Raw genomic sequence first — 24,350 nt, 5'->3', positions numbered from 1 at the left:
CTGAGGTCAATTTGTTTGACTAAAAGGCGGTGCTCCAGCATGGCCACAGAGAAATGACTGAAACAAGTAAAAGAATACATGCAACAACACATGGCCTTAAAGGTAAATGTGCTGCACTCACGATTGCCAGATCGTAGTTTCAATTCCTAGACTGGGTTGTGCATTGTGTTCTTGAGCAAGACCCTTCATTTCACATTGCTCTGTGATCACAGCGACACCTGATGCGTGGCACACCATGACACCTGTTCAGGCAACATCGATTTGATGGAGAGAATGAGCTGATGCGGTGGCACATGCTTTTGATCATGTGTGGAGGCTGGTCAGCAAAAAGCTGGACATTCCATGCTTCATCTTCGACAGATGAGTCCATCATATAAACCTCTTGCTTGTGGATGAGGTAAACCCAAAGATGCAGGACAAATTGGTAAGAAATGAGCTTCATAGAGAAGATGACAGAAGATTGAGGCAATTGGTGACTTTGCTGTGCTTGGGAAGACCCGTCTAGGTAAGTAAAAAAGGAGGCCCTAAGGGTAGGTTTTCCGTGTAAATACTCCTCTGGCAGAATCATTAGCACACCAGGTGAAATGCCCAAGTAGGGCAGAACACCATAGAAAAGGAAATAAAATGGCTTAATTACTAATACTATGGTAAAGTATATGTAGCTAATTGACACCAAGAGAGAAGATTTATAGAAAAAGTATAATAATTCAAAATATATTAGACTAAAAATTATATATTTACTTATTTAGCTAATATCAATAAAAGACTGATGTCTGGTATCAGCTAAAGGAATATTTTAGTTATGGAACAATCATATTTTACACTAATCTTTTTTTTTTTAAATTAAGGGTTATATTATAGGTTTAAGAAGTTATTATTGTTACTCCCTACACGTCCATTATTAAGCCGATGTCTTACCCAGAACGTTGTATATAAATGCACAATAATAACTACAACTAATAATTATATTTACTTTGGTTGTTCTATTAATTTAAAACAGGTATATACAATCATGTGTCGTCTTTTAAACTTAAACATAAAATGAATTTTACGTCATATCCACTTGAAGAGCACCCTGTACACTTTCTAAAGTGGTGGGCATTAGGAAAGGCATCCAACTTTAGAAACTATACCAAAACAGACAAATTAGTGCAGGTCTCTGGCTTGCCAGTTCCTTCTCAAACCATCCACCCATGCCAGTATGAAAAGTGGACATTAAATGATGAAGATGATGATGATAGTGGTATGTATGTATGTATGTATGTGTATGTATGCATACATGTGTGTGTGTATATATATGTATATATATGTATATATATATTAGAAGAAATGAGGTAATCAGAAGATCGGATGGTTTATATTTACAGATATTTATTTGTATATTACATTTTTTATATATCATATATCATATCACTTAGATCATTAGCGCTTTCTCCCATTCTAGTGGGGTTTTCAAATCGAACTTAGTTCGATTTGAAAACCCCACTAGAATGGGAGAAAGCGCTAATGATCTAAGTGATATGATATATGATATATAAAAAATGTAATATACAAATAAATATCTGTAAATATAAACCATCCGATCTTCTGATTACCTCATTTCTTCTAATATATAAAACCTGTACATCATCTCCAAACCTTCCAATATATATATATATATATATATATATGCCCAGATAGGTAATGATCTTGGACACCAAACACCTCTTACGATTTGTGTCGTATTAACAAAACTTGTAAGACAATATTTGGACTTAAAAGACATATGCTAGTTCACAAAAACATTCCTTCAGAATCAGATTCCAAAGAGCAAAGATGTAGAAGAAACTTGAATAATATCTGTCACTTAGTTGTAAACCTTGTCAGTCAGCAGTTGGTCTTGAAAGTCATCTAAGGACTCATCAACTGAGTGATTGTACTATGTGATGGAGTGTGGTGTGTGTGTTGATGGGATGGCTATCATCTCTTAAGATGAAGCAATCAACATATATGTATGTATGTATGTATGTCCCTTCTATTTTTTTAATTATTATAAATCTTCCACTGAGGAGGGTGCCGGTTTCCAACAAAGATAGAAGGCTCCATCTTTGGGATGTAGTTAACACAGACAAAGTCACATTTGGAACTTGAGAAAAGTCTTGCATATTTTTACTGTTCCTCTTACAGATTGCACTTGTAATGTACGAATCAGCCGATTGATTTCTCTTTCTGAAAATCCATACGTTGGTATGTATGTATGTATGTATGTATGTAGGTAGGTAGGTAGGTAGGTAGGTAGGCTTCCACATGCTTTCCAACTACCATATTCACTCACAAGACGTTAGACAGCCTGAGTCTATAGTAGAAGACACTTGCCCAAGGTGCCACACAGTGGGACTGAACCCTCAACCATGTAGTTGGAAAGCAAGCTTCCTAAACACAAAGCCATATCCGCAAGTAGGGATATAATTTTTAATAATTCACTTCCAGTCTAAAAAAAAGCTTACATTAGATCGTTTAATTCCCGAGGATTCCTTGATTGAGTCGGTACATAATTAACGACCTTCCAAGCAATCCTTTTCACCAGCAAGATGCACTTCAACCTAAATTATCCAATGTCACCATAATTTTTTTCTCTCTAATGATGTGATTTTCTGAGCTATATGGCTGCTATTACTAGCAGCTCTAGTGACCACATAGACCAATGACCTAAAAAACAAGTGCATTTATTCTGCAGTCGTAGGCTAAATAATTCAAGGGAGCACGTAAGGAAATCATTTTTCTTTCCCCAAAGCATGACCCCTTGACCCCAAACGACCTTCTGTGAGAGACCTGACAGTTGAGGACTTGTGTACTCGTAAGTCTCCTATATTTCTATGAAAACACGTAAGTATTATATAACTGAGATTATGATAGATAAACGGTCTGTAAGCAAGGACTTTCCATATATGACCATCTTGTCTTTTTATAAGTTAGGCTACATTGCTCAATGCGTGTGTGGGTTTAAGGTAGCTGGGGTGTGATTAAGGCGGCGAGCTGGCAGAAGCGTTAGCACGCCGGGCGAAATACGTAGCCGTATTTCGTCTGCGGTTGCGTTCTGAGTTCAAATTCCGCCGAGGTCGACTTTGCCTTTCATCCTTTCGGGTTCGATTAAATAAGTACCAGTTACGCACTGGGGTCGATATAATCGACTTAATCCGTTTGTCTGTCTTTGTTTGTCTCCCCTCTATGTTTAGCCCCTTGTGGGTAGTAAAGAAACAGATAGCTGGGTGTGATTTTGAGAAAAAGCATTCGTTGCTATTTCTAGCATGGTGGAATAATATGGTTGTCATTTCAATTTTCGAAACGAAACTGTTTACCCTGCTCAGCCCGGAAACCAGTTTCGTTTCGACCATTTTATAAGAATCCAGTCATTTCATGTTAGTTGTAGTTATTTTTGATGTGTGTGTGTGTGTGTGTGTGTGTGGATGTGTGTGTGTGTGCTTATTTTTGATGTGTGTGTGTGTATATATGTGTGTGTGTGTGCTTATTTTTGATGTGTGGATCTGTGTGTGTGCTTATTTTAGATGTGTGTGTGTTTAAGATAGCTGGGTATGATTTTGAGAAAAAAAAAACATTCGTTGCTATTTCTAGCTGGTCGAATAATATGCCCATCCCAGCTCGGGAACCAGTTTCGTTTCGACCATTTTATAAGAAGCCAGTGGTTTGGTGGTCGTAGTTATCTCCCTGGAACCTCTGCCGGAAGTCCCTCGTGAAGGACAAGACATGCGGCTTCAAGAATAAATCTTTTGGTCTCATAAAAAAACGATCATTACAAACGGTCCATGGCCAAGTATCTTGCACAAATCATTGTGGCCGGAGCCCAGATCGTGGGACGGGCGTTTACGGCTGCTTTACGCCAGGAATTGAGGACTAGTCAACAAAATGCGCAGAGATCTGGCGGCGGACGAAGAGGGACCCGTCGGGCGGCCGACGACAATGTGACGGGGATCACTTTGGCCGAGGCCAAGAGTATCCTCAATGTCACGGATTTAGATGACCCGGAGAAGGTAAACAAGAGCTTCAAACACTTGTTCGATGTGAACGACAAGCAGAAGGGTGGTTCTTTCTACATCCAGTCGAAAGTTTACCGAGCCAAGGAAAGAATCGACTTGGAAACCCAGAAGGACACAAAACAAGTGAAAGATCCGCCTTCGGAATCTTGATGACGGTTTTTGGGGTTTAGCAAGGAACGTGTAAATAATAATAATAATAATATTAATAATATATATATATATGTATATACATTGTTATATGGAGCTGTTGAAAGGAAGCTTAAATGTAAGAAGTTGTGTCTTTTAATTAATCTCAATTTCGGGGCTGAGACCCTTAAAACTTTGGCAACAAAACCTGATGAATCTTAGGTATTATATATTTTCATTCAATTATATATTAACTTTTGATGTTTTTAAATATATTTACTAAACGAAACCTACCTCTTTTGTATAAATATCTCATACACCCCACCCCTAGTGTTTCATAAAATATAATTTGTTCTTACCTGTGTGTATGTAAAATGTTTTAAATGTAATTTCACGTGTTTGCTTGATTAGTTTAGGAAAGAAATTAAATAATGGTTCAACGATTTATTCCTTGTTAATGTTGTTTAACCTCGGGTCAACCTTAGATCGAGTACACACCTGTGATCTTGGGCATTTCAGCTGTGACCATCCCGTCTTTTCGTGGTGTATGTCCTTTCCTTATTTGAGAATGTAGTATGTGATTCGAGACGGACTCTATTTCTAGCAGATTTAGTGACCACATAGAGGCTCCACCGTTGCCAAGTATTATAACCATGTGCTCTTGAAGTCATCTGTACTTTCGCTTATATATTTATTCTTTTAAAGGAATATCAATTATAATAATAATAATAATAGTAGTAGTAGTAGTAGTAATAATAATGATGTTTTAAATTTTTTAAGAAGGCCAGTGATTTTAGGGGAAGTGTGTTAATCGATTACATCAACCGCAAACTTGACCTCGGCGAGATTCGAGGTCAGAACGTACAAAAGTAGGAAGAAATACCGCTAAGCATTTTGTCCGATGCGATAACGATTCTACCTGCTCCCGCCCTAATTACTACTACTACTAATAATAATAACGACTTGAGTTAAAAAGTATAAGAAACATGGTACTACTAGCGAACAGTGGTCCGGGTGCGCGCACTCGCGCATCTGCGCTAGCTAGTCGTAAGTAGTCGACTTTTTAACCCTAACCCTAAACATAACCCTATTTTGTTTATAAAAATAATTCATTTACTTAGTTTTAAAAATTTACTTTGTTCGAAAAATATTTAATTTTCTTTGATATGTATTCAGCCTTGAAATACAAACATAGGCGCAAGTCGTTGTAGGATCGACTAGCGCGAGTGCGCGCACCGGGACCACTGTTCGCTAGTATTAGGTTGTCCCAAAAGTTCGTAAACACTTGCGAAAATTGAACTTTTACTCGCCAAGTAATAACAAAAACAACAAAAATTATTCCTCAAAATAAAGACCATTATTTTCCAAGACTTTCTACGAACTTTTGGGACAACCTTATAGTATCCACTAGATTATTGTTGAACGGTGATAATTTATTAAACGAAAGTTGTGTGTAACTTCCAGGTCAATCCTGATTGAGCAGAACTTCAATCAATGGGAATAAAAATTTTAAAAAATAATAAGTGACATTCTTTCGATATAACTCGACAAAATCAAAACAATTCACTTCGGGTATTTCCGTGGAAGCAAATGACAGTTCGATTTCGTTTTCCGCTTGAAAATTTGCGGGTTTTACATAGACACAGGAAACAGGTAAGAACAAATATGCAAGGCTTTATTTTTTTCTTTAAAACGAGACATTGCTGATATAATTTCGTTATGTCTATTATTCCACAACCCACGGAAATATCCCTAGTGAAATGTTTTGGTTTTGTAGAGTTATATCGAAGGAATGCCAAAACAAGTGTTTACATAGGCGCAGGAGTGGCTGTGTGGTAAGTAGCTTGCTTACCAACCACATGGTTCTGGGTTCAGTCCCACTGCGTGGCACCTTGGGCAAATTTCTACTATAGCTTCAGGCCAACCAAAGCCTTGTCAGTGGATTTGGTAGACGGAAACTGAAAGAAGCCTGTTGTATATATGTATGTGTGTCTGTGTTTGTCACTCCAACATCGCTTGACAACCGATGTTAGTGTGTGTACGTCCCCGTAACCTAGCGGTTCAGCAAAAGAGACTGATAGAATAAATACTAGGCTGACAAAGAATAAGTGCTGGGGTCAGTTTGTTCAACTAAAGGCGGTGCTCTAGCATGGCCACAATCAAATGACTGAAACAAGTAAACATTTGTTCAACCCGAGTGAAACTGATATTCTCGTATCACTCTTTACCATTTTAAGCACTTTGGTTGCCCCATGGAATATATAGAGCTGATAACACTATCATCTACAAAATCCAGTATATGTCTCTTATTTGTTTCATTCATTAGATCATGGCCTTGCTGGGGCACCACCTTGAAGAATTTCTAGTCAAATGAACCAACCCCCAGGACTTACTTTTGGTTTTGGCCTGGTGTTTAGTCTATTTTGCCAATCTGCTGAATTATGGGGATGTAAACACACCAACACTGGTTGTCAAGCGGCGGTGGGTGACAAACAGTCTTACATAGATCATCATCATCATTTAACGTCCATTTTCCATGCTAGCATGGGTTGGATGGTTTGACCGGAGTCTGGAAGGCCCGGAGGCTGCACCAGGGTCCAGTCTGATCTGGCAGTGTTTCTACAGCTGGATGCCCTTCCTAACGCCAACCACTCCGAGAGTGTAGTGGGTGCTTTTACGTGCCACCAGCACGAAGGCCAGTCAGGCAGTACTGGCAATAGCCACGCTCAAATGGTTCTTTTTATTTGCCACCTGCACAGGAGCCAGTCCAGCAGCACTGGTAATGACCTCGCTCAAATGTTTTTTCACATGCCACCAGCACAAGTGCCAGTAAGGCGACGCAGGTAACGATTACGTTCGAATGGTGTTTTGAGGCCAGCTCGTTGCTCTGGCAATGATCACGCTCATATGGTACTCTTAGCGCTCCACTAGCATGGATGCCAATCATCGAATTTAATTTCAATTTCGATTTTACTTGCCTCAACAGGTCTTCGCAAGCAGTTTAGTGTCCAATGAGGGAAAGGTACGCATAAGTGGGCTGGTTACACCCCTGGCTTAGGCCACAAGGTTATGGTCTCACTTGTGCTTGCCGAGTCTTCTCAAGCACAGCATATTTCCAAAGGTCCTGGTCACTAGTCATTGCCTCGGTGAGATCCAATGTTTGAAGGTCATGCTTCACCACCTCATCCCAGGTCTTCATGGGTCTACCTCTTCCACAGGTTCCCTCAACTGCTAAGGTGTGGCACTTTTTCACACAGCTATCCACATGGCGGAGTCTTCTCTCTTCCACACCACATCTGATGCTTCTTAGGTCCAGCTTTTCTCTCAAGGTACTTACACTCTGTCGAGTATGAGTACTGACATTACACATCCATCGGAGCATGCTGGCTTCATTCCTTGCGAGCTTACGTATGTCCTCAGCAGTCACGGCCCATGTTTCACTGCCATGTAGCATGGCTATTCGTACACATGCATCATACAGTCTACCTTTTACTCTGAGCGAGAGGCCCTTTGTCACCAGCAGAAGTAAGAGCTCTCTGAACTTTGCCCAGGCTATTCTTATTCTAGCAGCTACACTTTCAGTGCACCCTCCCCCACTACTGACTTGGTCACCTAGGTAACGGAAGCTATCAACTACTTCTAGTTTTTCTCCCTGGAATGTGGCAGAAGTTGTTCTCTGCACATTTTGAGCATTTATTGCGCAGTCTCAAAGCGATGAAAATATTTTGACAAATTAAAATTAAATGTTGAAGTGAATCTAACGGTTTTGTGTGTTTCTTAAATGGCTTATAAACACCTTCCACGCTGCAATTGTTTTCGTTCCAGCACACAAATCTCAGGTCAGGTCACTTGCTATGCAAGTACATCTCCGTAAGTCATAAGTTTTTATGGTAAAAATATCCTGACAGCCGTATTCAGACAAACCATTGAGCGTTTGAGTCACAAGCATTGACAAGCCTATGACCAACAGGTGGAGATAGTCTAATCATGTGATTTTAGAGACGCTCATGCGGCAGTTATCTCCCCTGTTATATGTTGCCTGCTTCGTACAGCATCGGGAGTTTTTAACTCTTATTTCTTACAAAATCGGTGCTTTGCCACTCTCAATCACAATTAGTGATGATGAAAATTTGTCCTTTATCATATTAAATTAGAAACAGTATTAAGCTAATGGAATTCAGTGCAGATTTTCCTGTTCCTTTGTCATCTATTTAATTTCATATTTTAACTCTTTCGTTACCAACCTAACTGAAACCATCTCTGGCTCTGTAGTACAAATGTCTTGTTTTCATAAGTTTTGAATTAAAATCTTCCACCAAACCTTAAGTCACAATTTATGTTCCTAATACTAGCTTAATGATAACTAAGTTATTTTAATAAATTCTTCGTTATATCTAAAATTAATTGAACGAAACACAGAACATCTCAAAATATATACGGTAATGAAAGGGTTAATCAAATCAAACCTATTTCTTTACTACCCACAAGGGGCTAAACACAGAGGGGACAAACAAGGACAGACAAACGGATTAAGTCGATTATATTGACCCCAGTCGATATTTATTTAATCGACCCTGAAAGGATGAAAGGCAAAGTCGACCTCGGTGGAATTTGATCTCAGAATGTTGCGACAGACAAAATACCGCTAAGCATTTTGCCTGGCGTGCTAACGTTTCTGCCAGCTCGCCACCCTTTTTAATCAAATCAAACCACAATCAAATGGAAATTGTAGTTGTGGCCGATGCCAGTGCCACCTGACTGGCTCCCATGCTGGTGGCAGACAATAAGCGACATTCATGAATCAGTCGTTGCCAGTGCCACCTGACTGGCTCTCCATGCCAGTGGCATGTAAAAGCACAATCCGGATGTGGTCGATGCCAGCCTCCTGGCCCCTGTGCCAGTGGCACGTTAAAAAAGCACCCAGTACACTTTTGGAGTGGTTAGCGTTAGGAAGGGCATGCAGCTGTAGGAACCTTGCCAGATCAGATTAGAAACCTGGTGTGGTTTCCTGGCTTGCCAAACCACAGTCTAACCGTCCAACCCATGGTAGCATGGAAAACAGATAGTAAACGATGATGATGATGATGTGTATATACGGGTTGGGGTAATGGAGTTTGTTTCCTAACATGTATTTCTTTACTACCCACAAGGGGCTAAACACAGAGGGGAAAAACAAGGACAGACAAAAGGATTAAGTCGATTACATCGACCCCAGTGCGTAACTGGTACTTAATTTATTGACCCCGAAAGGATGAAAGGCAAAGTCGACCTCGGCGGAATTTGAACCCAGAACGTAACGGCAGACGAAATACGGCTACGCATTTCGCCCGGCGTGCTAACATTTCTGCCAGTTTGCCGCCTCTGTTTCCTAACATGGTTTTACAACATATCTCTTCTATGGCCCCAGGTTAACCAAAGTCTTGTGAGTAAATTTGGTGGATGGAAACTGAAAGAAGTCCATTGTATTGTAATGTACAATTTCACTGTTTCACTACATTTATGATGGTGAGTGGTAAGGGAGTGTCTACGCAACTTGGGCAGAACAAGTATCATGAAGGACTTTGTTAGCAAACATTGGCATATTGACCTTGTCACCAATTTTTACATCTTTCACTGAAATATAAGCATTTATACCCTAAAGATGAATACAAATATATGAAATATCATACGGAATTAGTTTATTGGCTGCAACCATGCTGGAGCACCGCCTTTAGTTTAACAAATCGACCCCAGGACTTATTCTTAGTAAGCCTAGTACTTATTCTATCAGTCTCTATTGCTGAACTGCTAAGTTACAGGGGACGTAAACACACCAACATTGGTTGTCAAGCAATGGTGTGGGGACAAACACCAATACACAACCATATGACAGGCTTCTTTCAGTTTCCATCTACCAAATCCACTCACAAGTCTTTGGTTGGCCTGAGGCTATAGTAGAAGACACTTGCCCAAATTCCACGCAGTGGGACTGAACCCAGAATCATGTGGATGGTAAGCAAGCTACTTACCACACAGCCACACCTGCGCCTAGTTCTTGATTCACTGTAAACAAACGCCTTGTGTCATTTGAGACCAGCTCCAAATGGGAACGGAAGACATTCTGAAGAATAGAGAATTCTAAGAAAAGACAGTTTGACTGATACTAACCCCAACCCTAGCCTTAACTAACAAAAACTGAAGGTGTTTGGCCTATTAGTTGGATTGTTGCACTCACTGTCTTCATTTCAAGATCATGATTTCAGTTCCTGGACTGCATTCTTGAGAAGACCCTTCATTTCATATTGCTCCAATCCACTCCTCTCCTAGCATAAAGCTGCCCATCACCCCTTACCTCCTTTGGGTTTCATACTCTTTCAAGCTGCCTGTGACCTCACTAGTGCCAGTAGCATGAGAAAAAGAAAAGCACCTCATACCCACTGTAAAGTGGTTGGCATCAGGAAGGGCATCTAGCTGTAGAAACCATGGCAGTGCAGACTTCGAAGCATGAGGCAACCCTTGGGCCCGTTGAATCCTCTCAAACCATTCGACCCATGAATAATAAATATCCTTTCTACTAAAGGCACAAGGGGGAGTGAATGAGTTGATTACATCGACCCCAGCGTTTCATCATCATCATCATCTTTTAACATCCACTTTCCATGCTGGCATGGGTTGGACGGTTTGACTGAGGACTGGTGAGCCAGAAGGCTGCACCAGGCTCCAGTCTGATCTCGCAGTGTTTCTAATGCCAACCACTCCGAGGGTGTAGTGGGTGCTTTTTACGTGCTACCAGCATGAGGGCCAGTCAGGCAGCACTGGCATCAATCATGTTCGAATGATGCTTTTTACACATGCCACCAGCACAGGTGCCAGTCAGGTGGCACTGGCAACAGTCACACTCAAATGGTGCTTTTTATGTGTCACTGGCACAGGTACCAGTCAGGTGGTATTAGCATTGTCCATGCTCAAATAATGCTTTTTACGTGCCACCGGCACAGGTGCTAGTCAGGCGGCACTGGCATCATTCATGTTCAAGTGGTGCAAGTGGTTCTTTTTACGTGCCACCAGCACAGGTCCCAGTCGGGCGGCACTGGCATCGGCCACACTCAAATGGTACTTTACTCATACACACACACATAAGCTTCTTTCAGTTTCCCTCCACCAAATCCACTCACAAGGCTTTGGTGAGCCCAAGGCTATAGTAGAAGACACGTGCCCAAGGTGCCATGCAGTGGGACTGAACCTGGAACCATGTGGTTGAGAAGCAAGCTTCTTACCACACAGCCACTCCTGCACCTGTGTTTTTTCCTTTCTTCTGTCTCATGCGTGCGTCCTTCATTCTCACAACACATTACACACTCATTGAGGTATATCTGCTTCATTTCTTTCCAGCCTTTGCTCTACCTCAGCACCCAATGCCCAATGTTTTACTCAACTCTGCAGCTTCACACTTCGTCCACAAGTGCCATATTACTGTCCTTTCACTCAGAGAAACTCTTTGTTGCCAGCTGAGGTAAAAACTCCTCAAATTGTTCTCTCACTTCTTTCAGTTTCCGTCTATCAAATCTACCTACAAAGCCTTGGTCATCTCAGCCATGTGTGTGTGTGTGTGTGTTAATGTTTTTCAATGTTCAGTAATAATAAAAACCATTCTACATTAAGCTGATTTAAGTAAGAATGTTGTTGACAGTGACTTTGGAGTTTTGGTCAGTTAAGCCATCTTCAAACTGCAAATCATTGAAGTTAATCCTAGCTTTATATAGTCTCCATTGAGTTAAATTCTTCCTTAGGTGTGAGGTTTGAAAGAAATGGTAATTAGGTTGTAGGGTGGATTGTTATGGAGAGGTGTTTTGAAGAAATTTTTATTAAGTTTGGGGTTATGTTATTGTTTAGAATTTATTCATGTAAAACTTTGTAAGCGAGTGTGTTCCTTTTGTGAGGTAGGCACAGAATGTGTCGGCAGTTTTAATTGTTTGGGGTTTTATTACATTTTATTACAATTTAAAGGTCAAAGGTACAAAGTCCAGTATTTTAAAACACGTCTATGTGTTCAAGTATGTATATTCCTCAATATATTCTCACATCACACATAGAAACTATTATACATACATATATATATATATATATATACATAGTTATCGCCATACTAATATAGCAGTCTATAAATAAGACTGAAGCTGTCGCTGATTAGCTCCAAGAGGCCATCGCCTCTAGCTAGCTATCTGACACACGAACCTGCGTCCATTACAACCTTCGAACAGGGGAGGTCAGCCGCTTCACCTTGCTAGTCAGACATCTGCAGACATGTTTCAGGGTTGTTGCCCTTTATCAATGCAGCGTAGCCAGAACCAGCAGGTGTTGTTACTGACCGTCTGTTCGAAGATTTTATTTACAGCTTTAGTCTTATTTATAGACTGCCATATTAGTATGGCGATAACTATTAATACCCAGTAACGCTGCCATAATCTCCTTTAGAGAGACTTAGTAATTTTAATATTTCTATTCTATATACATATATATATACGATTTATTTCTTTATTTCTTCTTTTCACAGTTTCGTTGATTGGCACCAAATTTGGTTCAAGATTTTACAGAAGCATTTTGCAGTAGTCTTGCAGCAGACGGCAGAATGATGCAGTTCATAAAATTTAATTCTGTTGAGAAACTTCCCTCCAAACTTCCATCAGACAGGCATTGTCACTGACCAAAGAGGTTTCCTTTATAAATTCTCGGCTCCCAATAAAACTCTGTTTATATACACTTCTTGACATCCTTTCTCTTTTCTTCTTTTTTCCCATCATCATCATCTCTGCTATCCGAGTTGTTGTTTAACCCCACGTCGTCATCATCATCATCAACATCATTTAACATTCGCTTTCCATGCTGGCATGGGTTGGACAGTTTGACTGAAAACTAGTAGTTAAGTTAATTTTTTGGCTCAAAAAGCAAAAATCAAGGCCATGTAGGGGGGACATGGAGTTATGTACAGGGAGGGTGTTCATGCAAAGAGTTCAGGCCATTTGTGGTCAAGAGAGACTTTGAACCGAGCGGTCGTCAGCATCTTCACTATCTCGTCCGGCAGCTTATTCCACGGATCCGCAACCCGGACGGAGAAAGCCCCTCTCCTTTGATTGAGATGAAATCGTCGCAGATAGAGCTTTTCAGAGTGACCCCGCAGCCGACGCTCTGGAGCAGGAGTGAAAAACAGCTCTTTCGAGAGGTTACACTTTCCGCTTATGATGTTGTGAGCAAGAATGAGATCACCACGGCATCGTCGTTTTTCTAGAGAATAAAGATCAAGCGTCTTCAGCCTTTCTTCATAAGACAAATGCTTGAGACCAAGAACCATGCGGGTAGTCAGCTTCTGGACTCTTTCCAGAAGTAAGCCGGGGCCAGGCTGCACCAGGTTCCGATCTGATTTGCCAAGGTTTCTACAACCTGATACCCTTCCTAACGCCAACCACTCCAAGAGTGTCGTGTGTGTTTTTTTACATGCCACTGGCACAGGTGCCATTGACCTGACACTGGCATCGGCTGCAACTATGGTCTCCCTTGGCTTGGCTGGTCCACACAAGCACAGTATATCACCAAAAGTCTTGGTCACCTGTCCACTGCCTCCATGAGGCCCAATGCTTGGACAGTGCTTTTTCCGTGCCACTGACACAGGTGCCAGTCAGGTGGCACTGGCATTGGTCATGACTGCAATCTCACTCAGTTCAACAGGTCTTCACAAACACAGCACATCGCCCAGCAACTGAAGGGTGCTTTCAACAGGCCAGTTGTGTGACCCTGGCATTGGCCACAACTAAGATCTATGATCAAAAGGATTCCAGCATCCGCCCCCCCCCCACTACATCAGACGGTGTAGAATGTGGCCGTGTGGTTAAGAAGGTTGTATTCCGACCATGTGGTCTTCGGTTCAGTCTTTCTCTGTGACACATTGAGCAAATGTCCTTACTGTAAGACCCACCCCTTCCCGGCCAACAAAAACTTTGTGAATGGATATGTATTTCTTTACTGCCCACAAGGGGCTAAACATAGAGGGGACAAACAAGGACAGACAAAGGAATTAAGTCGATTACATCAACTCCAGTGGGTAACTGGTACTCTATTTATTGACCCCGAAAGGATGAAAGGCGAAGTCGACCTCGCCGGAATTTGAACTCAGAACGTAACGACAGACGAAATACAGCTACACATTTCGCCCGGCGTGCTAACGTTTCTGCCAGCTCGCCGCCCTATTGTGAATGGATATGGTATGGGGAAACTGAAAGAAGCCCATTGGGTGTGGAGGTGGAGGAATATGTTTGCATCTTGACATCATGGAATAGTTGTAAACGAGCATCACTGTCATACAAGTGGCGGTGTTCATTTCCAGTCTTTCATGAAGACATGTCTGGCCAAGGGGGAAATATTACCAGGCTTGGAAAGAGGTGAGGGTTGGTCACAGGAAGGGCATCCAGCCGTAGAAAATTTACCTTTAACAAATTTCATCTTACCCTTGTAAGAAAAATGGGTGTTAAAAACCATCATCATCATCAGTTAGCATCTATTTTGCATGCTGGGTTCAGTTACATGGTTGGGCAGGAACCACACCAGGTCCCGTGTTTTGGAAAAGTTTCTATAGCTGGATGCCAGCCACTTTACAGCACGTACCAGTCCCAATGTTTTTAGTATGGCACCGTCACCCCCACCCTGTTATATATTACAAATTTGATCAATAAATCAATGTCGTTATGCCGCCCCCCTCCAGGTTGTTTGGAATGGTTCATAATTAGATGCCCACTAATCTTTTACTTGTTTCAGGCATTGGACTGAGGCACCCCCATGAAGGAGTGGGTCTCAACCATTTGCCACTTTTGGACCCCCTTTCATCCTTATTTTACTTGGGTGGATCCTCAGAGCTATTCCATGTTTTAAAAAAATTTATATTTTTAAAATTAAATATTAAAGGAATTGTTAAAATATTTGGTGTATAGAAGAATTGTAACCAACTTATTGCCCATAAATCATCATCATCATTTAACGTCCGTTGTCCATGGTGGCATGGGTTGGACGGTTTGACTGAGGACTGGCATGCTGGAAAGCTGCACCAGAATCCAGTCTGATTTGGCATGGTTTTCTACAGCTGGATGCCCTTCCTGATGCCAAACACTCTGAGAGTGTAAAGGGTGCTTTTACGTGCCATCAGCACAGGTGCCATTTGTGTGACGCTGGGGTGCATCTACATGCCATTATCATCATCATCGTTTAACATCTGCTTTCCATGCTAGCATGGGTTGGACGATTTTGACTGAGGGCTGGCGAACCAGATGGCTGCACCAGGCTTCAATCTTGATTTGGCAGAGTTTCTACAGCTGGATGCCCTTCCTAACGCCAACCACTCCGACAGTGTAGTGGGTGCTTTTATGTGCCGCCGGCACGGGGCCAGTCAGGTGGTACTAGCAATGACCTCGCTCGAATCTTTTTACACATGCCACCGGCACAGGTGCCAGTAAGGCGATGCTGGTAACAATCACACTCGAAGGGTGTCTTTTACGTGCCACCGGCACGGAGGCCATTTAGCTGCTCTGGCAATGATCACACTTGGATGGTGCTCTTAGCACCCTACTAGCACAGGGCTCGAGTGCCAGTAAGGCAACGATCACACTCGAAAGGTGCCTTTTATGTGCCACTATGGGTACCAATTTACATGACACAAGTATCTACCATGACTGTGATCTTGGCGGGTCTTCTCATGCATGTTAACAATAAAATCTTCTCTTGACCCATTCCAAGGGTCATAGGGACCCTGGTTTAGTCAAACAAATTGACCCCAGTACTTATTTTTTTTATCAAATCTTGTATTAATTCTGTTAGTCTGTGTTGCTGAACTGTTAAGTTATAGGGACACAAACAAAGCAACATTGGTTGCCAAGCAGAAGAAACAGACATTCATACAAACAGACATCCACACAGTTTCCATCTGCCAAATTTGGCCAGAAGGCTTTGGTTGGCTTGCAGACATTGCAGACTTGTCCCATGTGCTGCCTGGTGGGACAGAACCTCATCATCGTCGTCGTCGTTTAATGTCCACTTTCCATGCTGGTATGGGTTGGACGGTTTGACTGAGGACTGGCAAGTCAGAAGGCTGCACCAGGATCCAATCTCATCTGGCAATGTTTCTACAGCTGGATGCCCTTTCCTAATGCCAACCGCTCCGAGATTGTAGTGGGTGCTTTTTATGTGCCACCGGCACAAGGGCCAGGCAGGCGGTACTGGCATCAGCTACGCTTGAATGGTGCTTTTTACATGCCACCGGCATGGGAACCAGTCAGGTGGCACTGGCAACGACCACACTTGAATGGTGCTTTTTACGTGCCACCCACAGAGGGCCAGTCATTCGGCACTGGCATCAACCACACTCCAGCAGTGAAGCCACAATATTGCAAAATTAGTGTTTTAACCACACAACCATCCATGTACCAATACCCAAAGTTTCAAAGGTGGGGAGAAGGAATAAGTGTCAAAGAAATTGCGTGTTCTTTGAATGGCTTCAGGTTTGAACATGTGCAGTAATTACAATCAGGAATCGGATTTTGGTAGCAGACTTTGGAGGTGGGTAGGATTACCATTTGTTCTACAGAATGCACACCTTTTGTTCTTTTGGCTTTTAGCAATCAATATTTTGGTTTAAGGCGGCAAAAACCAGGCAGAATCATAAACAGAATTTCATTCATCTTTAGGTTCACAGTTCAAATTTCACTGAGGTAGCTAACCTCAGTGAAAGCTTTACATCCTTTTGGGGTCAATAAAAGTACCAGTTATACACTGGTGTCAATGTATTTGACTTGCACCTTCCTCTGAAATTGCTGGTCTTGTGTTAAAATTTGAAACCAAAGTTTCAGTTGTTTGATCAGCAGACTCAGTGAATTATTTGGATTGCAGTGTAAAGTGGCTGCGTATTCCACAGGCATTTAACCCTCTCGCATTCAAATTACTCTGTCAAATATGATATTTATTTATTCACCTTGTTTTGAATTAATTATGCATTATCTCCATTGCATCAGGTTTCAATGATGGGATTATTTTTAGAATGACATTGTAGAATAGGTGTGAAAGGTCAGATCTGACCAGTTTGAACATAAAACAAGTACAATATTTCGGCCATTTTAAATTCTAAAGGGTCGATTTATTTCTCAGAGAGGGCCGATGCCAGTGCTGCCTTGACTGGCTTCTGTGCCAGTGGCATGTAAAAAGCACCATCCAAATGTGGCTGGTGCCAACCTCCTCTGGCCCCTGTGCTGGTGGCACATAAAAAGCATCCACTGCATTCACTGAGTGGTTGGCGTTATGAAGGGCATCAAGCTGTAGAAACCTTGCCAGATCAGATTGGAGCCTGGTGCAGCTTCCTGGCTTTGCAGACCCCGGTCGAACCGTCCAACCCATGCCAGCATGGAAAACAGACGTTAAACGATGATGATGATGATGATGACTCCTACACAGTGTGGCAAGACTCTCCAAAGTAACAGACTTCTGCACAACTTTCTGTCGACTCATTTTGACTCAGTAGACTCGGGCTGACTCCAGGGTACCACACAGTGAGGTCAGATCAGAGGCCTTACAATGATGAAATGACCACTCAGTCACTACATCATTATAAGGTAGCATTATTCAGTCACACTGTACACATATACACACACACACACACACACACTTGTACAAACACATGAAAAGAGTCAAAGATTGAGAGCGATATAAAACCAGAGATGAAAGCCCCAAATGGACAAAGACGCTTTTGTGGTGAATATACATTTGGTCACATGACGCAATTAGTTAATTTTTCATAATTTGATGCAATCCAATTATCAGTTAATTTCCCCTCCGAACTTCAAAGGGGAACCTACACAGGTGTTATAGCTCACCCCCACCCCACCCAGAAGAATTACCAACTCCAGTGAAGTAGAAATTGCTAGAACACAGAATCAAAAGCCAGCGGCAGTTGTTCACCATTTTTATTCCTTGACCATTCTTTCATTGCTTACGGCTGTCTATTAAGTTTATTCGGCATTGGCCATAATTAATTGCCAGAAGCAATAAAACGAGTGACCACATACATATGCCGGTGGAATCTTGGTACACAGAATACAAGAAAATAAATGATAATGGTGGTGGTGGTGGTAGTACTGGTGGTGGTGGTGGTAGTGTTGGTGGTGGTAGTGGTGGTGGAAGTAGTGGTAGTGCTGGTGGTAGTGTTGGTGACGATGGTGGTGGTGGTGGCTGTGGTGGTGGTGCTGGTGGCGGTGGTCGTGGTGGTAGTGTTGGTGCTGGTGGTTGCAGTGGTGGTCGTGGTGGTAGTGGTGGTGGAAGTAGTGGTAGTGGTGGTGGTGGTGGTGGAATGCATATACCCTGAAGGGGTGTGGCTGAGTGGTTAGAGTATGCAGCTCATGATCACGAGGTCATAAGTCAACCCCCAGTCGTGTATTGTGTCCCTTGCGCAAGGCACTTTACTTCATGTTGCTCCAGTCCACCCATCTGGCGAAAATGAGTTGTACCAGTAATTCAAAAGAGGTCAGCCTTGTCACATTCTGTGTCATGCTGAATCTCCTTGAAAACTACGTTGCATGTCTGTGGAATACTCAGCCACCTATACATTAATTTCACAAGCAGGCTGTTCCATTGGTCGCAACAACTGGAACACTCAGTTGTAACTGACAGAATGCCATTTATGTATATTCATCATCGTTTAACGTTCGCTTTCCATGCTGGCATGGGTTGGATGGTTTGACTGTGGACTGCCAAGCCAGAAGGCTGCACCAGGCTCCAGTCTGATCTAGCAATGTTTCTACAGCTGGATGCCCTTCCTAACGTCAACCACTCCAAGAGTGTAGTGGGTGCTTTTTACGTGCCACTGGCATGAGGACTAGTCAGGCGGCACTGGCATTGACCATGCTTGAATGGTGCTTTTTATGTGCCACCAGCATGGGAGCCAGTCAGGCGGCACTGGCATCAACCATGCTCGAATGGTGCACTTTTACGTGCCACCGGCACAGGTGCTTATCAGGCCGTGCTGTCATCGGCCACAACAATGACAATCATCATCATCATCATTTAACGTCTGCTTTCCATGCTAGCATGGGTTGGACGATTTTGACTGAGGGCTGGTGAAGCAAATGGCTGCACCAGGCTTCAATCTTGATCTGGCAGAATTTCTACAGCTGGATGCCCTTCCTAATGCCAACCACTCTGAGAGTGTAGTGGGTGCTTTTCCATGCCACCGGCACGGGGCCAGTCAGGCAGTACTGGCAACGACCTCGCTTAAATCTTTTACACATGCCACCAGCACAGGTGCGAGTAAGGCGATGCTGGTAACGATCACGCTTGAATGGTGTCTTTTACGTGCCACTGGCACGGAGGCCAGATAGCCGCTATGGCAACGATCACGCTCGGATGATGGTCTTAACACCCTACAAGCACGGGGCTTGAGTGCCAGTAAGGCGACGCTGGTAACGATCGCACTCGAATGGTGCCTTTTATGTGCCACTGGCATGGAAGCCAGTTAGCCGCTCTGTCAACGATCACACTCGTATGGTGCTCTTTCCACCCTGCTAGCACGGATGCCAATCATCGAATTTGATTTTGGAAAAATGCGTATCATTATTATCAACACTTATTTCTGTTTTTCTTCACAGATTTTCAAACTAAACATTTTTCTACTTTCACTTTCATTCTCCTTCCTTGTGTGTGTGTGTGTGTTTGTTGCATTTAGTTGAAAAAACTTCTCATGTAACTCTGAGTATCAATCAAGTCTAATGATCAATTACAAAAAAATTCTGAGTTACTCTTTTATTTGTTTCAGTCATTTGACTCTGGCCATGCTGGAGCACCGCCTTTAGTCGAGCAAATTGACCCCAGGACTTATTCTTTGTAAGCCTAGTACTTATTCTATTGGTCTCTTTTGCCGAATGTTTCACTGCCGTGAAGCATGGCAGTTCACACACTTGCATCATACAGTCTACCTTTCACTCTGAGCGAGAGACCCTTTGTCACCAGTAGGGATAGAAGCTTCCTAAATTTTGCCCAGGCTATTCTTCTTCTAGTGGTAACACTCTCTGAGCATCCACCTCCACTACTAATTTGGTCACCCAGGTAGCAGAAGCTATCAACTACTTCTAGTTTCTCCCCCTGGAGTGTGATGGAATCTGTTTTCTGAGTATCTGTGGTGTCTATTGCACCTGTGCATCTGCTGCACACTGAAGCTATCTTCTCATTTAATTTTCCTTTGATGTTGCTGCACCTCTTATGCGTCCATAGCTTACACTAGGTACATCTTATGGAGTTTCTACCTACACCTTTTCTACAGATTGAGCAGGGCCATCTACCTGAAGGGGTGTGTGGTGTGTTTGCCTTCCTACTTACTAAGACTTTGGTCTTTGCTACATTGATTGACTCTAAAGCCTTTTGAGTCTAAACCTAGCTTCCACACCCAAAGTTTCTTTTCTAGCTCCGGTAGTGATTCTGCTATGAAGGTTAGATATATATATATATATATATATATATAGTTATCGCCATACTAATATGGCATTCTTATAAAAATAAGAATAAAGCTGTCCGCTTATTAGCTCCATGAGGCCATCGCCTTAAGTTAGCTATTTGATACACAAACTGTATCCATATAACCTTCGAACAAGGGAGGTCAGTCGCTCCACACTACTTGACCGACAGCTACAGACGCGTTTCGGGGTATTGCCCCTTTTCAATGCAGCGTAGTCAGACCAGTAGGTGTCACTTCCGACAATCTCTGTTCGAAGGTTTTATTTACCTAGTTTCGGTGGAATACATCCACTTGTTTTCAATAATAGAAATATTAAAATTACTAAGTCTCTCTAAAAGAGAACACGGCAGCGTTCCCGGAAAATAATAGTTATTGCCATACTAATATGGCATTCTGTAGCTGTCGGTCAAGTAGTGTGGAGCGACTGACCTCCCTTGTTCGAAGGTTATATGGATACAGTTTGTGTATCAAATAGCTAACTTAAGGCGATGGCCTCATGGAGCTAATAAGCGGACAGCTTTATTCTTATTTTCATAAGAATGCCATATTAGTATGGCGATAACTATTATTTTCCGGGAACGCTGCCGTGTTCTCTTTTAGAGAGACTTAGTAATTTTAATATTTCTCTCTCTCTCTCTATATATATATATATATATACTGAGACCAGTAAGAAACGATTATGAACTTTTCTATTGCACTTTTTATAATATTTTTGATAAGGTTCATTTTTCAAGAACTGAAACATGTAAAATTCATAAGAAAATTAAAATTTATCTAATATAGTGGCATTTTCAAATTTCTTTTTTACAAATATATATATAATATATATATATATATATATATATATATATATACATATACATATATACACACACACACACACACACATAGGGAGAATTCACAAAAAAAAACAAAAGACGAAGACAGGTGGTGTAGAAAACAAACAGATGTATTAGTATAACACTCGGGATATATATATATATATATATATACATACATATATATGCATGTAGAAGATGCTCCAAAAAGAAACAATTACAGAGACAGCAAATTAATGAACTAATTTATGAAAGTAATTAGAACAGTTACAAGCCCAGCTAATTAGGAAGAAAATTAGTGTAGATGAGAATCAGGACAGAATCCAAGTCAGATCATCTTGTAAATGGAATCACTCCACAAGAAGTGTGTGGCTGAGAACAAACCATTCTCTGTGTCGGATTCATTGCTCAGGAAAACCGCTTTGAAGCAGAGTTTGCTTTCGTACCGTGGAAGCCATGTACAAAGATGTTATCCTCATGGTGAGAGTCAGCTACAAAGTTTTGTAAGGAATCTGGCATGCAAGTAGGTAGGTGTCTGTCAGGGATTAGTTCTCAGCTCCCTCTTGTTTATTAATGTTGTTTAACCCTTTCATTACCAATCTGGCTGAAACCAGCTCTGGTTCTGTAATACAAATGTCTTTTTTTTTCAAATGTTCTGAATTAAAATTTTCCACCAAACTTTAGTCACAATTTATGTTCTTAATTCTAGCTTAATGATAACAAAGTTATTTTACTAAATTCTTTGTTATATTTGAAATTAATTGAAAGAAACACAGAACATCTCAACAGAAATATGGTAACGAAAGGGTTAAGCTATTACAAAGGAATTCAAGAGTGGCTATTTGTATAAGTGCCAAAGACTGAGTTTTTGTCATTGAAGAATCCTTTCCACCAGATGGAATGTCTTCTCAGCTGGTAGGATCAGACTAATGACCTGCGTGGCTGTAATATCGTCCACAGAGGAAGAGATACCACAAAGAACGTTGTGTAGTAATATCTGAGTACTGCTGTAGTATGAAGACCCATACAGCAGAGACTCCGTTCCCCACCCCATCCCACCCCACCGCTTCCATGCATTTCAGGAGACCCCCATTTAAATTCTCGCATGGTTCCTGCCATCTGCTGTTAACAATGCCCAGCAAGAGAGATAACTCCCTAGCACTAAAACCTTCAGCACATCTCAGAATATCAGAATTGTTAGAAAATTCCAAACACAGAAGCTAAGACAAAAGTAAATCTATTTTATACCCGTGTCAGTGGCACGTAAAAAGCACCCACTACACTCACTCTCGGAGTGGTTGGTGTTAGGAAGGGCATCCAGCTGTAGAAACCTTGCAAGATCAAGATTGGAGCCTGGTGCGGCTGACTGGTTCGCCAGCCCTCAGTCAAAATCGTCCAACCCATGCTAGCATGGAAAGTGGACGTTAAACGATGATGATGATGATGATGATGATGAAAAGACTTGGTAGAAAAGTACACAAAACTTGGCCACCTTCTGAGGAGTGTCTGCGTTCGTTATACAAAAATGGCATCATCATCATCATCTGAAGTTCCTCCATACAATTCTTATTCTAGAAACAATACTTTCAGAACATCCTACACCATTGCTAATTTGGTCACCTAGGTAACAGAAACTATCCAAAACCTCAAGATAGCCCCCAGGGCAATTGAGAGAATCTAAGTCCTGTGTGCTCCTAGTGCTTATTGTTCCTGCACATCTGCCACATACATAGACTACTCTACCTGTTAATCTACCTGTGATTCCACTGCACCTCATTTGTGTCCATAGCTTACATTGGGTGCAGCGAATGGAATTTCTTCCAACACCTTTCCTACATGTGGAGCAAGTGTACGTTATTTACATTATTTACATTTGACGGATATTTGTCCTCATCTTGTTTGTTGTTAACATAATGTTTCGGCTGATATACCCTCCAGCCATCATCAGGTGTCTTGGGGAAATTTCAAACCTGGGTTCTCATTCAGTGGTGGTGGCGGCGACGGTGGTGGTGGGACAAACACAAACACAAAGACTCATATACACAGACACATGTATACACACACACACACACACACAGATGCACACACATAACAGGCTCCTTACAGTTTCCATTTACCAAATCCACTCACAAGGCTTTGGTCCGCTCAAAGCTGTGGTAGAAGACACTTGCCCAAGGTGCCACGCAGTGGGACTGATATATCCGTGGCACTCTGCCAGTTACAGTGATGACGGTTCCAGTTGATCCAATCAATGGAAGAGCTTGCTCATGAAATTAACATGCAAGCGGCTGAGCACTCCACAGGCACGTGGACCCTTAACGTAGTTCTCAGGGGAGATTCAGCATGACACAGAATGTGACAAGACTGGCCCTTTGAATAACATTTTGGGGGGGGGGGCCAGTCGATTAGATTAACCCCAGTATGCAACTGGTACTTAATTTATTGACCCCGAAAGGATGAAAAGCAAAGTCGACCTCGGCGGAATTTGAACTCAGAATGTAAAGACAGATGAAAAACCGCTAAGCATTTCACCCAGCGTTTTTGCCAGCTGAGTGGTTTGGAGCAACGGGAAATAAAATATGTGTATATGTTTGAATGTAGGTCTATTTGAGAAGACCTGACCCAGTGTTAAACAACAACAGCAACAACAACAACACTGAACTACATATATAAGTAATTAACACACATTATGATGAATGTAGCTCTGAGGTTGGTCATCTCATGGGAACCATTAATACAATAAGATATATTGAAGAAAAGTGTTGCTAGAGACGTATTAGCGGTTGATTGATGGAGCAAGCATCTTGCATTTGCAACGCCAGCCTCCTTTCGCAGAGAGGAGGAAGATGAAAGTCCTGT

General features: G+C 42.0%; 1 protein-coding gene and 1 long non-coding RNA gene across 2 annotated transcripts; both read left to right on the top strand.

Annotated features, from left to right (window-relative positions):
- The first annotated feature begins 3,803 nt into the window (after positions 1-3,803).
- On the top strand, positions 3,804-4,184 carry LOC115227501 (mitochondrial import inner membrane translocase subunit Tim16). Its single transcript, XM_029798309.1, has one exon. The coding sequence runs from the start codon at positions 3,804-3,806 to the stop codon at positions 4,182-4,184; it is 381 nt and encodes a 126-aa protein (XP_029654169.1).
- Positions 4,185-4,192: 8 nt separating this feature from the next.
- On the top strand, positions 4,193-12,905 carry LOC115232496. Its single transcript, XR_003883636.2, has 2 exons — positions 4,193-4,382; positions 12,694-12,905. It is a non-coding gene; the product is annotated as an uncharacterized LOC115232496 (long non-coding RNA).
- Positions 12,906-24,350: the final 11,445 nt, after the last annotated feature.

Source organism: Octopus sinensis, linkage group LG2 (genome assembly GCF_006345805.1).
Source record: "Octopus sinensis linkage group LG2, ASM634580v1, whole genome shotgun sequence".
NCBI lineage: Eukaryota > Metazoa > Mollusca > Cephalopoda > Octopoda > Octopodidae > Octopus > Octopus sinensis.
The sequence above is the reverse complement of the archived record's forward strand: the minus strand, read 5'-3'. Positions and strand labels throughout refer to the sequence as shown.